Consider the following 17,890-nt stretch of genomic DNA (forward strand, 5'->3'; position numbering starts at 1 on the left):
GTCTCTTAAAATATTTATAATTCTAAGGCTTCTGTTCTGTGTGCAGTGCCTGCGACTCTCTCTCTTACCGTTCTTTTCTGTGTGTCTGTCGTATCATTTTCAATTGATTCTAATAGAAAACGAACAGCTGTTAACTATATTAAACACCCAGTATCATGTCTATCAACTGAGCTCTTTGGTAATAGGAATTTATCGAAGTTGCAGTCTTGATTCAATGTTCTTATATTTTCTAGTCCTTTGGGCTCTGGAGTCCATTCAATACCTGTGCAATAAGTTCAGCTTATGCCTGTGCTAGGAGGCGTAAAGTTTAGCTTAAGCCTCTGCTAGGGGGCGTGAGGGGTGTTTCAATTTCCATTACCTCTAATGAACAGATTCAATCAAACCGAACCTGCAATTGTTTTACTTGGTTGCATTCTATGCTTCCAACTTGTTACAGATTTTTACAACGTGATAACGGGTTATAGGAAATCTATGATCACAAATATGACCACAAAAGCTAATACACAGAGTGCATCTCCACAACCAATAGCAGGGCGCACCGCTCCTTTCCTAATCCTTTCCGCCCTGTTCTCCTTTTTAGCCAGCCTGTTTTTTTCGGCGACGCCGTCTAAATTTTTTTTTTTTTTTTACTTCTTATTATTATTTAATTTTTTCTTTATGAACCAAAAAATTGAAAGAAGAACATAACCCACATTATTTCAGTATTTTTCTTTAGACAGAAAAATCTTGATATAGTTATCCACAGATTGAATATTGATTAAGGAGGAAATAAATTCCTAATTTTAGAAAGAGGATCAATAAAATTTACTGGAATATATTCTTAACCATGGTCCATTCTTTTTCAAAAACTTGCACTATCTTTCTTTTTATTGCAATATCTTTATTGAGTTTATAATTATGATGAAGAAAGGATACAAATCCACGGAGTGTTAAAGATCTTTGTAAAGACCTACTTTGGAAAATATATTTTTTAAGTAATGACAAAGTGATATTCAATGGCTTATCTGTGGTACCTAAGATAACATTTTTTTCATTTGGCAAAAAAGTGATATTTTTACTTTCACACAATGACCTTATTTCACTGAAGAGATTTGATGTATGAGTACATGACCAGAATAAGTGCTCAATACTTTCATTTTCTACATTACAATATGAACATAAAGGTGTATCTTTTATTTTAAGTTTAAATAGGTAATCATTTAGTGGCAAAATACGATGTAATATCCTGACTTGAAACCACTGCATACTTGTGTCTTTAAAACAGTCAAAAGGCATATTATAGTACACCTTCCATTCATCTTGTTGAGTGGAATATCGGTGGTTCCATTTTATTTGGCTGGTAGGAACTTCTTTGTTTTTATTAAAGATATCATAGAATGGCCTTGTTCCTTGTTCATGTTTTAAGAGTATTGACATAGGATTTGGTATTAGAGGAGTTTGATGTTTATCTAATTGTTTTCCCCTGTGACTTTTACTGAAGTATTTCATAATGGCATTTTTAATTCCCATGTAATGAAGAAGGTTAATATTTATATTATAATTATTTTGTAGTTTGTCTTTATTCATAATCTCATTATTTTCAAAAATGTCATTGATGTATTTGATACCGTTCAAGTACCATGATTTGAAGAAAACACTTTTATTGAAATACAAATATTATGATTATAAAATAGAGGTTCTTTTAAACAGTTACTTGAATCAACTTGTATTACAGAAATAAACTCTCCAAAACCAGAAAGTACATCTTTCCAGAACAAATTACTGCATATATTTGCCATTTTTTCTGCATAGTGTTTGCCACAGTTGAACAATTTACTTTCATCAAAATAGAGATTAGTAAGAGATTGCCATTGACCCTCATGAAGAACTAATCTTCTTAGCCATGTCAGCTTCATACTTTTAATGAATGCCTCTAAGTTTACCATTTTAAGACCACCTTCAAAGTATTCCTTAATAATTACTGTTCTTTTTATTTTAGCTGGACCTTGCCATAAAAATTCAAATAGAAGTTCATTTATCTTTTTTATCATTGTTCCTTCAGGATTTGGTATTGTGAGAAATAGCTGATTAAAAACTGGTATTAAAATACTTTTAATCACTGTGATTTTTCCTAATGGAGTTAAATACCTGCGATTCCAAAAATTTACTGACTTCTTAATTTTCTCTATTTTTTCATTATAATTCAAATCTATCATTTTTTCTAACATGAAAATGAACTCCAAGTAATTTAAATTTACATTGTCCCCAAAGTAGTTTAAATTTGTTTTTATAGAGTCTGCACTGTATTTTTTGGACCCTAGCCAAATGATGCATATCTTATCAAAATTAATTTTAAGACCTGATAACTTAGAGAAATATTCCAGTTCATTTAATGTCTGATCTAGAGACTCCTTTGATCCATCCAAAAGGATGGAAGTGTCATCGGCATATTGAGATATAATGTGCTCTACATCACCAATATTAATGCCTTTTATTGCATCATTTTTTTTAATTCTATGAATGAGTATTTCCGTACAGAGGATAAAAATATAAGGTGATAGTGGATCCCCTTGACGACAGCCGCGGCCTACTTTAAAGAATTCTGTTAAAAAACCACAATGTGCTACAGATGATTCAATATTATTATAGAAAATATTTACCCATGTTTTTATGGAGTTGCCAAAATTAAACAAATCTAATGTTTCATGTATAAAGTGCCATGAAATGGAATCGAATGCTTTTTCAAAATCAATAAGTAGAAGAAGACCTGGTGAGTTGTTTATTTCTAAGTAATGCATTATATCATATAGTAATCTAGTATTTTCACCAATAAATCTGCCCTTTAAAAACCCTGTTTGTTCCTTACTAATAATTTTATCTAATATCGTCTTTAATCTGTTAGCAATAGATCCAGATGCTATTTTGTATACTGTATTTAAAAGTGTAATAGGTCTCCAATTCCTTAAAAACTGACGTGGTTTATTTTCTTTTGGTATACAAGTAATTATTCCCTGTCTTTGTGTTACTGACATTAAACCATTGTTAAAAGCATCATTTAAAGACCGAATAATAAAATGTCCTAACTGCTTCCAAAAGACCTTAAAGAAATTAGCGGAGAAGCCATCACTTCCCGGATTTTTATCATTAGACATTGACTGTAAAGTTTCTCCTGCTTCTTTAAAAGTTAGCATTCCTTCTATAGATTCAGCTTCTAAGTTTGATAAGCTTGGAATGTTATAATTATCAAATTCTTTTTTTAAGTCTACATTTATTAAGTTTTCATCTTCATTTTCATATAATTTTTGAAAAAAAGTCATGCATTTCCTTTAAAATTTCTGATTGAGATACAACAGTTTTACCATGTTCATTTTCTAACTTTGAAATAGTTTTATTTAAATAGTTATGTTTTTCAAGGTTACAGAAAAAGTTTGTTGGCTTTTCTCCTTCATCAATCCATTTAACTTTTGATCTTAATAGATGTCCTTTAAGTTTTTCTTCTCTAATAGAATTAAATTCTTTAATGAGTAAAGTTCATCAGAATTCTCTTCTTTTAATGTATTTTCTAAAGATTGTATCTTACTCATAATTTCCTTTTCTGGTCGACACTGTTTTTTTTTCTTGTAACTTGCATAGGATATTGATTTCCCACGTAATTCCATTAAAAGTGTTTCCAAAAATAACTGGTCATTTATTACAAATTGAATTTCATCGTTTGGTACATTGTCTATATTCTCAAAATTATAAACTGGTAGACAGTATTGTCTCTTTACTTCTTTAATTTTTTCCTTAATGCAGTTTATATATTCAATATCATTTAAAAGAGAGTTATTGTGCTTCCAAAATCCTTTACCATGGTTTATATTAGAGAAGCCAACTTTTAATGAGATGAAGGAATGATCTGATTTATAGCTGGACTTGATTTCACAGTTTTTTACATTTGGTAACAATTCTTCACTTATGAGAAAAAAATCTAGTCTAGCTTGCTGTATAGGATTACTCCTTCTCCAAGTATACTTTCGTACATCTGGAAAATTTTCCCTATATGGATCTACCAGTTGATGTTCTGTGATAAATTTTATCAAATTATCTCTGGCCTTTTTATTATTTATCCTTTTATAATTATAATAATCAATATCTGGATTTAGGACCAAATTAAAATCACCGCAAATTATACATTTTTCATTGTTGAAGTTCTCAACTACTCGGAAGACATTATTGTAGAAACTTGGATCATCATTATTCGGTCCATACAAATTTAATAAAGTTAATCGTTGTTTTTCTATTGTAATATCCAATGCAATAAAATTCCCTACATCATCCCTTACAGATTTATGAACATCAATTTCAACATTTTTATTAAAAAGAATCGCTACACCTCTAGCATTAGACTTCGAGAAACTAAAATAGCACTCTCAATTCCACTGAGAGTAAATAAATTTTTCTTGACTCTTGGTAAAATGTGTGTCCTGTAGACAGTATATGTGATGGTTTTTTTCCTTCAAAAATTTAAAGACATCTATTCTCTTCTTGTTCTCATTTAGGCCACGGCAGTTAAGTGATAAGATACTTATTTCATCCATATAAAACAATGGCTATATTTCCGAACATGGATAGTATTTCCATAACTTTTATGAAAAATATATCTAAAATGTGGGTTATGTGCAATAACAAAATGTGTATAGAAAATATAAAAAAAAACTTGGTGCAGGAAGATCATGAGCATGTAAAAGAATTTCTTTCAAAATACTATTATAATAGCATTTCTATGTTTTGTTGACACTTAAAAATGCAGTTTCTCTACTTATTCTATTTCCAGAGGAAATTATTGTCAAAAAGAAAATAACAAATGTTTATAAGGGCATATCTTCTGTTGATACAGGTACTTAAACATAGTCCTATGGTGTAAAGAAAAAGTATATCATACATCACATAGGAATATTATGGAAATATCTTAAAAATATACTAGTTTCTGCCCAGTTATCGAACCGAACAAAAGAAAATTTCACATACTATACAATACCAGGTTTCATAAATGGAAACATTTTATTTAATATATAATATTGGGCCGAATGTTGAAAACATTCTATTTAATATACTTGTACTGGGTCTTCTGTTGGAAACATTATATTCAATACACAATACTGGGTCTTATGTTAAAAAATAATCTATTTAATATACCATGTGCCTTTGAGCAATAACATTATGAAGTGGAAATATCGGCCTTAAAAAGAAAAGAATAACTCCTTTAGAAAAAACAAACAAACAAAAAAAAGAAAAAACTATCACACAAAAAAAAAGACATGAGACAAAACAAATCTGTTCTAAATTGCAACTATTAAGTAAGCAAGAGAAGACGCCGTCTAAATTCGTTTTCGTTACCTATGCCACGTGACTTCAGTTTGCAAATCAAACTACTCGATAAGGCATTATAGATAATTTATCAAAATGGAAGATTTATGTAACACTCTGCCTGATTGGACGAGAGTGTCAATTTCTTTCACTCTGTTGATTGTGCTACGCTGAGTGAAATGTAGACAAAGCGTTTACCCTAAACGACGCTGTTCACAGTTTTAAAGCTAACTTTGGCTCAGTATATTTAGCAAGGATATTGATGTATCTCAAAATGATAAGTAAGTTTAATAAATATGATAAAAACCTGTTCAAATACCGACATATATCAAATTAAAGAAAGAGCTGAATACGGTCTGCGTATCACATGAATAATGGTGTGATAAGAGTCTTTTATGTAGAGAAGTGCTTTTTAAAAGTTTTTCCTTGTTACAATTGTCGTCTGTATATGAAAAGGTTTCTTGCTTTTGTGACTTATTCAGATTGCATATTAAAATGAGTATTGTTTGCTTTAATATATTTGTTATAAATTATTTAACTGATTTATTATATATGAATATTTTTCTTTAGTATGGTATGCAAATATTGAACTCAGTTGAAATCTGTTTTATTATATATATGCTATATAATGACTGAATCTCATTACACTGAAATGAAGGTACGCTGCATACAGTTTATCTATGTGATATGACTTATGTGATGTGACAAAGTTTGCTTATGAAACAGAAATATTGAAATAATTACAATTGTATGTTTTGCCTGACCTTCACTTTTTATAGGTGTGATGTCATTGTCCAAAGATTCATGAATAGCGAATATGCATTTGTTAAAGCGGGATCAGTTGGCCTATTTTAGAAATAAATAAAAATAATAAATAAAAAAATCCTTTAATTTATTTTTTCTCATGTATTCTAATCAAACTTGATTTGTAGCATCTTTATTAGGCCCGCAGCCAACTTTGTTCAGCTGGGACATTTGACCCCTTTTAGGGGCAGTTAGAGCTAAAATTAGAAATGCCTTTATACAGCGTCTCATGAACAGCTTGGTGGATCTTTGTCATACTTGGTCTGGAGCATCATTATAAGGTCCTCTTCCAAATTTGTTTATATAGGAACTTGGGCCCTATTAGGGACCACTATAGCTAAAAGTAGATATGCCTTTCTTTGCATTAACAACTAAAATGTAATGGAGTTTTATCAAACTCGATGTGTAACAATATCATAAGGTCTCCTGCTATTTTGTTACAAATGGGGATAGGGACCATATAAGCTAAAAATATAAACACGTTTAATGACCGCTTCATGAATCTTCATCAAACTACTGCTGTAATTATTCGTCTAAGGATACACGAAACAAAATTGCAACCCTACGAAACCTTTGCGAAAAATTAAAAGAGAACCATTTAAATTGTTAAAGTGCGGTGTTTAGTTCTGTAATTTGAAAAATTTTAGATAAAAGATGAATGTTAGATGAAAAATTCATAAACTTCTTTCCTTATTACAATTCGCCGACCATCATTTTTAAAGATATTTCTTGTTTGTCTTTGTATTGTATATCAGCGAGATATAATTCACAGCTTTATTGTCCGCCTTGCTTCCTTTTGACTTGCCACATGTTTATTAATTAGGGTCGATTTCGTAATTTTCACAGCTGCGACTCGGCCGGACAATATTATAACTCCACCCAACAACTATCGAAATAATTATACTGCCGACAAGGACGTACCGTTAAAAATCCTGACATCCGTCAAGTCAATGAATTAAAAGGCATCAATTAAGCAACGTTTCCTCCATCAGATACTAACATTTATTTATATCCTAACTAGACTGTTTTATCGTTGGGCACACTTATCGTTAAACATGCGTTTACAACTTGTGGCTACTTCCATACACTGACAAAAATTAGTTTATACATAATTTATTTTAAGTCGATTGTGAAGAAAGTTCTACAACTTATATTAATCACTCTCGACACCTCATTCCTGATGGAATCCATCGCCACGAGAATATGCGAGAAGAGGCCAGTTTCCCTTTTAATGCTGAGCGCCAAGCAAGGGAGCTACTGGTACCATTTTTCACGTCTTTGGTATGACGCGGCCGGGGATAGAACCCACGACCTCCCGCACTCGAAGCGGACGCTCTATCATTTGGCGGTTATATGACAAATATGCAAAGCACACATGTGTGTACTTTGTCAAGAAAGAATTATAACTTTTAATAGGTTTGAAAATGATGAAACTAATGTCAGAAATAGTTACTAGTTTGCTCTCTTAGTCAATGGGATACTGCAGGGTATCATAAATGTGACAGATAGAGGCCAATGTTAGGCTAACAAAATGCCTTTATTTGGGTCTTTATTGATGAACACATTCTATTGTACATTTTGTTTTAAGTACTCCAAACACGAAGTGTAAACATTTTTTTCTGAAAAAGTTTACAATTCTAGTCAGTTATGTTGAATTATTTCTAGCAGTAGAAAAATGGCCATATGTAATAATATTTGTATTGACTTTTTCTGTATTTCTTTATTCTCTGTTGAGATAAATTGTATTAAACTTTATTCTTTTTTGCAACGTGTCCTTTTCTACACCACTTTTAACTGTTAACCGTCCTTAAATTCAGAAATAGTATGTAAAGTATGCGAATAATTCTTACGCTAGATACTCAATATAAATATTGATTGGGAAACTGAAAATGATGAAATACATAGTTTGTAGTTTCAAGTGCCAAATATACTCAAGTGCGATTTAATTAAACTTGAAGTAATTGACTACAGATTAAATAACGTGATGATTAATGACATAAAATGCAATCATCTATAAAATGTGTTGTCGTTGGAGACAAGTTAGTATTTTTCAATGAACAGAAAGTTTAACCGGATTTTTGTTGGAATACTAGTTGTTTTTGTCTTGAATGAATTAAAAAAAATGTCCAGGAGAGAAAAATATAAATACAAGTTTATTCTGTCAATTTCTTAACGAACGTCGTGGAAGTCTTTTAAACATTTTATTTTATTTTTATACGGTTTTTTTTATTTGTGACTGATATGCGTTGTAATCTGCATGATTAAATTACGAATCGAAAATGGCAAGTACTTAATGAAATGTGTGTGTGTGTTCGGGTTTAACGTCTTTCTCAACAATTTTTCAGTCATATGAACGACGGTGTCTACTTGTAGCAGTGAGCACAATGCTCAACTTTATAGTGCTGCCTCACTGGAATATCACGCCGGAGACACATGACATGATACACCACCCAGTCACATTATACTGACACCGGGCTGACCAGTCCTAGTACTATCCTCTAAATGCTGAGCGCCAAGCGAGGAAGCTACTAGTACCATTTTTTACGTCTTTGGTATGACGCGGCCAGGGATCGAACCCACGACCTCCCGCACTCGAAGCGGACGCTCTACCACTAGGCTACCGAGGCGGTACTTAATGAAATAATACCTTGTTTCTTCAATATAATAATACTTGGAATATCTACCTGTTTCCGTTTTAAGGAATGTTGGAAAGACGTGTCTGCTACTGTCATTTACAGAAAATGCATTTCCAGGAGAGTATTTACCAGACGTGTAAGTGCACATTTTAACATTTACTTTCGGAAATGAAATTTATTTAATCGTAGTCTTTTCATGTAACGCAAATGTTTTGAGATTTTCAAAATGGAAACATTTGATAACATCAACGATAACAAAACGGTTAGTCTCTGACATAGCTATGTTGAATTATGAATGTACTTGTAATTATACATACGTCAACCTCGGACACTATTTCAGTTTGAATAATATAAGGCGTATGTCAGCCGCTTCAGGTACTATGTATTCAATGTTGGCAAGGTAATATTTGAAGCAAGGATCACAGTACAAGACTTTTCATTCCAGACATGCATTTGCCGAACATCTATCAAATCTTTGTTAGCATATGTTTGACGAATTTTTTTATAAACCTGTATTTACGTAAAGTTTGGCCGATTCTGTATCATAAAAGTATGTTCAATCTGACTAAAGTACTTGATCTTCTAAACGAAGATCTGAGAACGACCTATTCACATTCGTCTTCTGTATATTTTGGATTTCCATTATTGCTATTTTTATGTTATCCAATCAGACGACTTGTTCGATTGTCAAAGGATAAGAAAAATATGCGGTTATTCCAGGACTCGAACCCGGGACCCCTCGCTTACAAAGCAAGTGGCCTACCGACTGAGCTAACCGGCTATCTGATACATTACGACATAAGAATTGTAAATATCAAAAGTCAATGCTACATGTAGATTTGCAAGATGTTGTAAGCTAGGCTCTGATTGGCTAGCGAAAGAGCCGTCAGAACGAGGCAATGAATAGGTCGTTTTCAGATCCTATGCGTAGCGTAATAGGAGATGTACTTTAGTCAGATTGAAAGTATGTTTACTTTAGCTGTCGTGATCTTAATTTGTCGCTTTTTAAGTATGTTTATAGTCATAAAGTTGTTAAGTGCTACTTCCGCTGAAGTTTGGGCCTTTAAGTTCATAAGAAGTTGGTTTAAGATATTTCAATTTAAGCTCTGACAGACGTTTCCCGTAGCAAGACAGAAATATTTGAAGTTGTTAAGAAATCTGAACAAAAGAGAGTGAACACACAGATGCTATAGCTCTAGTCTTGTGAAGATACAATAAGAAGTTCATTAAGGCTCATTAGTAGAAATTGTTTTAAATCTTTTCTTTTTGAACCTCTGGTAGGACGTACAAGTGGTCAAGCGGATCCGTTTGACAAACAAATGCGGAGAGTTGTCTATGTAAGGATGCTACAGATCATGGTTGTCAAAGATATATCAAGACACATGTAGCTCATGAAAAGTCTTTCAAATATTTTCCGCCTTTTCCTTTTGCCAAAATGCGGGCCATGCTGGACTATTTATAAAAGCTAGAATAAGACCATACAAGGATGCTACAGACCAACTGTTGTGAAGACCAATCAATTAAATCATGAAAAGAAATCGTTTAACAATTGTAATTATTTTCAGCTCTAGTGGCCGCTACAAGGGGTCGTGCTGGACCATTTAATTTGAAAACAACTTGAGATAGGACTATACAGACAAAGTTTGTTTACGTTCCATGAAGTAGTTCAATAACATGTTCTTGTGAAGAGGGTGTTTAACATCTTTTTTTATTTTTTAACTCTCTGTCAATCCAAAAAAAAGAAGAACAAACTTCACACAAGTCCATACAAGAATGCTATACGCTAAGTTTGATAACGCTTCATCAAGCAGTTCATTAAAAAATCGTTTTGTTCTATTTTTATCTCAGGTCAGGCTAAAACATTTTAACAAACCTGAGAGCGGTACATGCAAGGAGTTTGTATTTTCAGAGATAGTAAATGTTTATAATAAGCAAAACTTCTTACGCAGAATGATGGACGCCACAACATGAACATATACTAAAAGTTCACCATGAACTATTTCAGTTGAGCTTAAAAAGTGTATTAAGTAGGAAATATGTATGCATGTGTAAGAGTTCGAAAATGTCAACATCTAAGTATTACACATAAGCAGAGAAAACTCATTGAAATCTATTTACAGCCGAAGTGCTTTATTTCTTTAGTACTGTTTACGTTATTACATATAAATGGTTAATTAAATTTGCCTTTTCATCAGTGATAACATGGTGGACTTGGTAATGTTTATTCATTTATTTTGTTGGATTGAACTTCGCACCGACATAATTAAAAGCAGAAGGCATAATCGCTGATATTATTTCAACGAGTGCGTAGATACGAAGTTTGATAAGAATTTTTATGTATGTTTTAAACGAGTTACAATATACTTCACAGAAAATATCTTGTTACTGTGTATTCATGGTAGTTTGATGATATTGTCAATTATCTATTACCCGGTATAGAAATAAATAAAAATTGCGTATGTATTGATGTTATTGCTTTATTTGTGTCAATATGTTAGAGACCTTACATCACTTAAACTTTTAAATACTCGGAAGGTTTCATATTTCATAATCAAATCATTTCGCTCTTAAAGAGATCCTTTTCCACGAGTACCAGTGAAAGTACATGGCTGACGTCCAAATGGAATTGACGTAACTAAACCCAGCCGGAACTGTTTCCGTCACTGTCATACAGGCTACCAATGTATGCAGAAATAACACTAGTGGCGGTGATAGTTAGATGTATAAGTTTTATATCAAAATTAATCAAAGTCATTGTTTTGCACATCAAAACAGAAAGAGCAATGGAGGGCGCTTGAGTCAACCTGTATGGAGCAAAACCAAAGGTTTTACGCATATAATTGTACATTATAAAATCAGACGTATACAATCGCTCAATGTAAATCGTCATTAAATTAACCTGGTCAAATGATATATAAATTTTCATAGAGACTAACCCACTTAATAATTCAACCAGATGTGCGTCCATTGGACACGGGTGCCTGCACCCCCACCCCCTTCCCGGATTTCCTGTCACATAGCGAATTGACATTGATTTCTAAAGACATGAGTCTGTTATTCCTCATATAACCTGCCAAGAACACCATATAGTCTCATCTTATTTCGTAAACTTGTTTTCTGAAGCAAAAATGAAAAAATCAGATTTTACGGGTTTGAAAATCAATCCGCTCCTGAAACATCTTAACAAACAAGTTTGCAACAATGTTGAATTCAACTTAAACAATGTTTATTGACTTTCTGATATTCTCATAAAAACTAACTCTAATATAAACTCCTACCTATTTAAAATTACACAAAAACATTCTCGTGAAAAAATTAGAACTTTCATTTTTTCCACATGTTTAAACAATTTTACTCAGACAACCACATGTCCCAAGCGCTGAAAATTTCAGTTGAAGTTCCAGACTCAGTAAAAGAGCCTTTAGTATCTACATTTATACCACGAATTTCAATTTAAACAAACACTTGCTTTTACTTAATAAAAATGCCTTAAACTAGGCATACATCAAGAATGCACATTAGTATAATCTCAGTTAATGTATTCAAATCTTTCCAAGAATCGGCCCATGTAAACATTGTGATGTCATGATGAACGTTACACAATGACGTCATTAAGTTCTATTGTCTGTGCGGTAACCGTGGAGGCAAGCAGAGTTAAGGACTAGGTGAGGTTACAGAATCTGTTGCGACAGTAAAACTGGATATTATAACAAATTTGAATCTGGAATGGAACTGGTGTAAAAACAGTCCGTCAATATGGCGGGGTCAGTTTTTGTTATCAGGTCAATGACGTGATAACAAAAACAAATATCAGGCAAGTGTAATTGGACAGTGTTCTTAGTAATCTAGACGTATGATAATATACGGTTATATGTTACTTGTTGGCAATGAAAGACTAAACAACGTTCATATTACCTTGGGTTGGGGATATGAGTCCTCGGGTGCGGAGTTGGTAAAGATACTATTTTATATTATCAAGAAACACAAGATGAAAGAAACTGAGAGAGTAAAATGTATTTGTTTTGGTTGAATGTTAAGAGTGGCGAGGGTCGATGACATCAACATCAATAATGGCGGCAAAAGAACAGTTTCTGTAACATCAAGTTCATTTTCTCTGAAAACGGCTTTACTTCGTCCACTTCATCCATGTACATTAGTCATGCTTTATATAAACCAGCCAGATATAAGTTATAAACATCGTAATTGATCGATAAAATGAACCGCATGACGTAGATTTGTCTCATTACTTTACGTAACAAGTAACTATTTATAAGACATAGGGGCTGCTGGAAGAAATTCGGGGTGTGGGAGGAGGGCAGTTTTGACGTCATCTTCAATGTAAAAAGTATCACAACTAGTAATCATACGTTGTTCTATTGATTTGTTCATCATCACTTAATCACCGTACCATGCAGCCGTATTTTTAACAGTCGGTTTTTGTACGGCGAATTGCGAAAAAGTAACTAAAGTACAGTCAGTGTTTTTGCTCCACCTGCCAAAGTTTTATTAAGGACATATCTCAAAAGGTATCTGAGTCACCAAACCTAATATGATTTTCATTCAGGATGTGAATTTGTACACCTACAATAATGCTACTTTCATCCTTGAATTCACTTAATTGCTCGAAAAGGTAACAGGACATTCATGTGTTCGTCTTAATACGTCTTAATACTGAAGAGCACTACTGAAGCCAGGAGATGAAAAAACTCGTTCAGATCTATGAGATAAAGCTGACTTTTGATCAATATTCAAAATCTGTTATGTACATTGTTGTACAGTATTCCACTTTCCTTAGCATACTTCCGTATGCCAATACTTAAACAAGAGGTCAGAATAACTTAGATAGCACATTTGATATACTTTACAACGGGTATTGCTTTCTTATTTTGTTAGTTTATTCTTCCATACAAACTTATATAAACAGTTTTGTTTACATGAAATCAATGATATCAGAACAGTAAATTTATACTATCATTTTTAAAAATTGTTGTAGATTTAATGTGGTTATACCATATTAGAAATCTGTATCATATATTCGTGAGAGCACCTTATACATGTAAGTACAATACTATGGGAGGTCTCAGGTTTGAGTTCTGATCTGACACTTGTCCTCACATTTATAAACTCCAGTTTTGTTAAATGATATTAACAAATATTCAAACATTATAGATATTGCGCCTTACATTTTACATTTTCCATAGAGGAGCAGATTTAAGAATGTGTTTCAAGCATCTTTGTCAGCTGACCTGATTTTTGTTTTAATTTCTTCCTATAAATTTTGTTCTATAAAAGAAATCAAAGTAGTCCAATTAACTGTATACATTATCTGATACCTATATAAATTCTGTCAAAAAAATGCTTGTATTCCACAAGTAAATACGAACATCTAGGAAATAATGTGTATTGTACCTTTTGTATTGTATGTTGTCGGAAAACTTTCATTTAATACACATGACTTGACATAGTTCTATGGAATGCACTACACTCATTTAGAATAACATCGATAAATATTGAAGATTCCGTTTGATAACAACTCAACAAACAAAATGTGAATATATATAACAAAAGGGTGACCGTCATATATTCGGCTGTCGTGGATTTTGCAAGGCCGGATCACATGAGGCTCTGGCAAAATCCACTCTAGCCGAATACAGCATCCCAGATCAAGCTACTATTAAAATACCCATATTTTATTTATCCACGTAAAGGAATTCCCCAGTTATAATGACCTCCAGGAATTTGTCACTGATAGAACATACTTTACTATAATTGTAAAAGATTATACAGCTGAAACCTGCACGCCTCGAGATTTAAGTCATATTTTTTGGAAATTAGAATATGATTAACTGTAATGAAAAGAATAGATAACAAGAGCTGTCACTAATGGTGACAAATGCCCCCGCAGCACCTTGACCTTTGACCTGGTGACCCCAAAGTCAGTAGGGTGGTGTACTCAATAAGTACTATCAGCATGTGAAGTTTGAAAGTCCTGGGTGCAGTGGTTCGCATGTAAAGTGCCTTCATGCAAAATGTTAACGTCGGCCCCGTGACCTTGACCTTTAACCTGGTGACCCCAAAGTCAGTAGGGTTGGTGTACTCATAAAATACTATCAGCTTGTAAAGTTTGAAGGTCCTGGGGGAAGTGGTTCGCGAGTAAAGTGCCTTCATGCAAAAAGTTAATGTTGGCCCCTGTGACCTTGACCTTTGACCTGGTGACCCAAAGTCAGTAGGAGTAGTGTACTCAATAAGTAGCATCAGCGTGTGAAGTTTGAAGGTCCTGGGTGCAGTGGTTCGCCAGTAAAGTGCCTTCATGCAAAAAGTTAACATTGGCCCCTGTGACCTTGACCTTTAACCTGGTGACCTCAAAGTCAGTAGGGGTCGTGTACTCAATAAGTACTATCAGCATGTGAAGTTTGAAGGTCCTGGGTGAAGTGGTTCGCGAGTAAAGTGCCTTCATGCAAAAAGTTAACGTTGGCCCCTGTGACCTTGACCTTTGACCTGGTTACCCCAACGTCAGTAGGGTGGTGTACTCAATAAATACTATCAGCACGTGAAGTTTGAAGGTCCTGGGTGCAGTGGTTCGCCAGTAAAGTGCCTTCATGCAAAAAGTTAACGTTGGCTCCTGTGACCTTGACCTTTGACCTGGTGACCCTAAAGTCAGTAGGGGTGGTGTACTCAATAAGTACTATCAGCACATGGAGTTTGAAGGTCCTGGGTGCAGTGGTTCGCGAGTAAAGTACCTTCATGCAAAAAGTTAACGTTGTGACGAACTAACTAACGAACGAACAGAAGAAATTTAACTTTTAAATTATATAATATACATTCAAATATCAACTTCAAAAATACTGGTTTTAATTATCATTTTCGATTCCTAATTTCATCTTCCTCTATGTCCTCTGCAGGCATGTCTTTTAAAGAGAATAATTGTTTCAGACACACACTAAGCAGACGCATAATGAAACAAGAAATATCTTTAAAAAAGATAAACGGCTTATTTACATTAAAGACATAAGTTTGGTATATTATAAAACTCAGTGATACTTTAACATGCTTTTCTTGCCCGCCATGTGCAGGCGTGCTTAAAACTGTGATATTTACTGTTAGGATTTAACCCAGGGTATATGAGGCCCATTTCTTCAGTTGTGTCTTTACAATCAAGCCTTGATTTTCTATTGGCCAGTTTTTCAACTATTAAGTAAAGACTTAAGCTCCGACTTAAGCCGTGTCGGATATATTTACAGCGCTTAAGTCAGCACGTGAATAACGGGACTCGACAAAAGTTAAACCTTCGATTGGATTTTTCTACTTTGAGTGGTGTCAGCAATGGCTTATCTTTCTATTGTTATTTTAAACCTGGGGCATAGGTGGTTTAAGAAAAGATGAAGGCGGAATATTTAGACATGGATTTAAATTTCCAGCATGAAGTTAAAGCAGAAATGTTGAGGAGGGAGGGAATGATACGGGACTGAGCAAACCCTTTCGTTATGTACGACGATTTGGACTTTTGGATAGATTTCGTTTCAGCAAAGCTAGTATTAGAGATGTTTTATTTTATAAAAACTTAAAACAACGGCTGCGCCCACGCTGACGCTGACGCTGGGGCGAGTGCAAAAGCTCTATTTTTATTCGAAAAGTCCGGCTAAAAATGTAACAGATTCAACTCTTCAATTTTAACTTTACTAAATTCGCTACGTTTATACACGTTTCAAAATATACGTGCAAGCATAAATATATAAGTGCATGTTTTTAATTATAATTACATGTAACGCAAAAATATGTAGTTGAACACATGGATACTCACGTCTACATATATACGTCTCCTTTTAATCACATGTGGATTTTGAAATTCAGTGCAGTTTGAGTACCTATACTATTAATTTAAATTTACAAATGCATTCCTAATAACAAGTGCATATTGCACGTGTTTTGTACATGGAAGGTGGAACATTTAGGAATAATGAAAACAATAAGACAGTGAGCAAACATAAGAATGCTTGTAGTCTTACCTTGAATTAAATTCACCTTTTCCAAGCAATTTTTTTTCATTCATTAGACGGGCGCTAGTGCTTTTATGTGTTAATGTGTCTTTGTATTTTTCTATGACTTCTATGAGAATTTCTTTTTCGAAAGTAGTAAATTACCAAAGTAACACGTTTTATATATGTAAAAATACTGCGAAACGGTCCGATGACTGTATCTACATGTTCATAGTGTGTGACCAAGGTTTAGCTAATACATCGCAAATATACCCGCCGAGTATTAGTAAAAATCCGTTAGAAAACAAGGTTGAGCGATGGCTTAACTAATACTAGTTTAAGCCTTTCTTAGTGCTAGAGTTGAAAAACTGGCCATATGCAGTTGAATAGTCACAACACAATACTCTGGTGCGCATTAATGTTATTTTAGCAGACGGGCCTCGAATTGTCAACGTCTTTGATAAAGGTTTATTGTTATGTCATTTTATGACATTCACGAGATTTTCGTGTTTCGTCCTAAGTCAACTAATTTTGTGTTTCTGCTTCTCTGTCTCGCTCTATCGATTCGACCATATATGTATTGCGATATAATTTAAAATTATTTTCGCGGGTCAGCAGAATTCAAACAATAGATGAACAACACCCACCTTTGATCTCCTATATCAGTTGTAAATGTGTTTATTCGAACTTTAAAAAAAAGAAGAAATAGCTTGCATGTGAACCAAATAATATTTTACATATGAAAATATGGACCTGAAATCCCGGGGAATCCCACGTTTCGACTAATTGGCACAGACAAAACATGTGATTTTTACTAGCTTTCCCGCGCGTTTTTTCCACAGACGATAAGGCGAGTTTTCATTGGTCCAGGGGACATGCTTAATTTGCAGTGAATACAAACGGCGGCACCGTTATCCTCAAGTGAACTTATCACTGCAAGACTAGAAAAAAATACAATCTTTAATTAAAATGCCCATTCAAATCAAATGATGATAACCTTTGATGAATCATATAGTATCACAACGGGTCGCATGGCGACTGCCATTTTACAGTCATGTAACTGAAAGTAGTCAAGTATGGCACTTTCTTACGTCAGAGGTCTATTGCGAGATGATCAGATTGTTAAAAACTTTTATGTAAGCAGAC

At 33.6% G+C, this 17,890-nt stretch overlaps 1 protein-coding gene across 3 annotated transcripts in view; it reads left to right on the top strand.

Annotated features, from left to right (window-relative positions):
* The first annotated feature begins 8,031 nt into the window (after nucleotides 1–8,031).
* LOC123564545 (ras-related protein Rac1-like) overlaps nucleotides 8,032–17,890 on the top strand; it is a 32,666-nt gene continuing 22,807 nt past the window's right edge. The window contains exons 1-2 of one of the 3 annotated variants that reach the window (XM_053537162.1): nucleotides 8,032–8,171; nucleotides 8,833–8,904. In XM_053537162.1, the coding sequence (XP_053393137.1) occupies nucleotides 8,134–8,171; nucleotides 8,833–8,904 (110 nt within the window). In that variant the 5' untranslated portion in view covers nucleotides 8,032–8,133. The remainder of the gene's footprint in view (nucleotides 8,172–8,832; nucleotides 8,905–17,890) is intronic. The other 2 variants (XM_053537159.1, XM_053537158.1) reach the window with 2 other exon arrangements.

This window comes from Mercenaria mercenaria, chromosome 2, assembly GCF_021730395.1.
Source record: "Mercenaria mercenaria strain notata chromosome 2, MADL_Memer_1, whole genome shotgun sequence".
Lineage (NCBI taxonomy): Eukaryota > Metazoa > Mollusca > Bivalvia > Venerida > Veneridae > Mercenaria > Mercenaria mercenaria.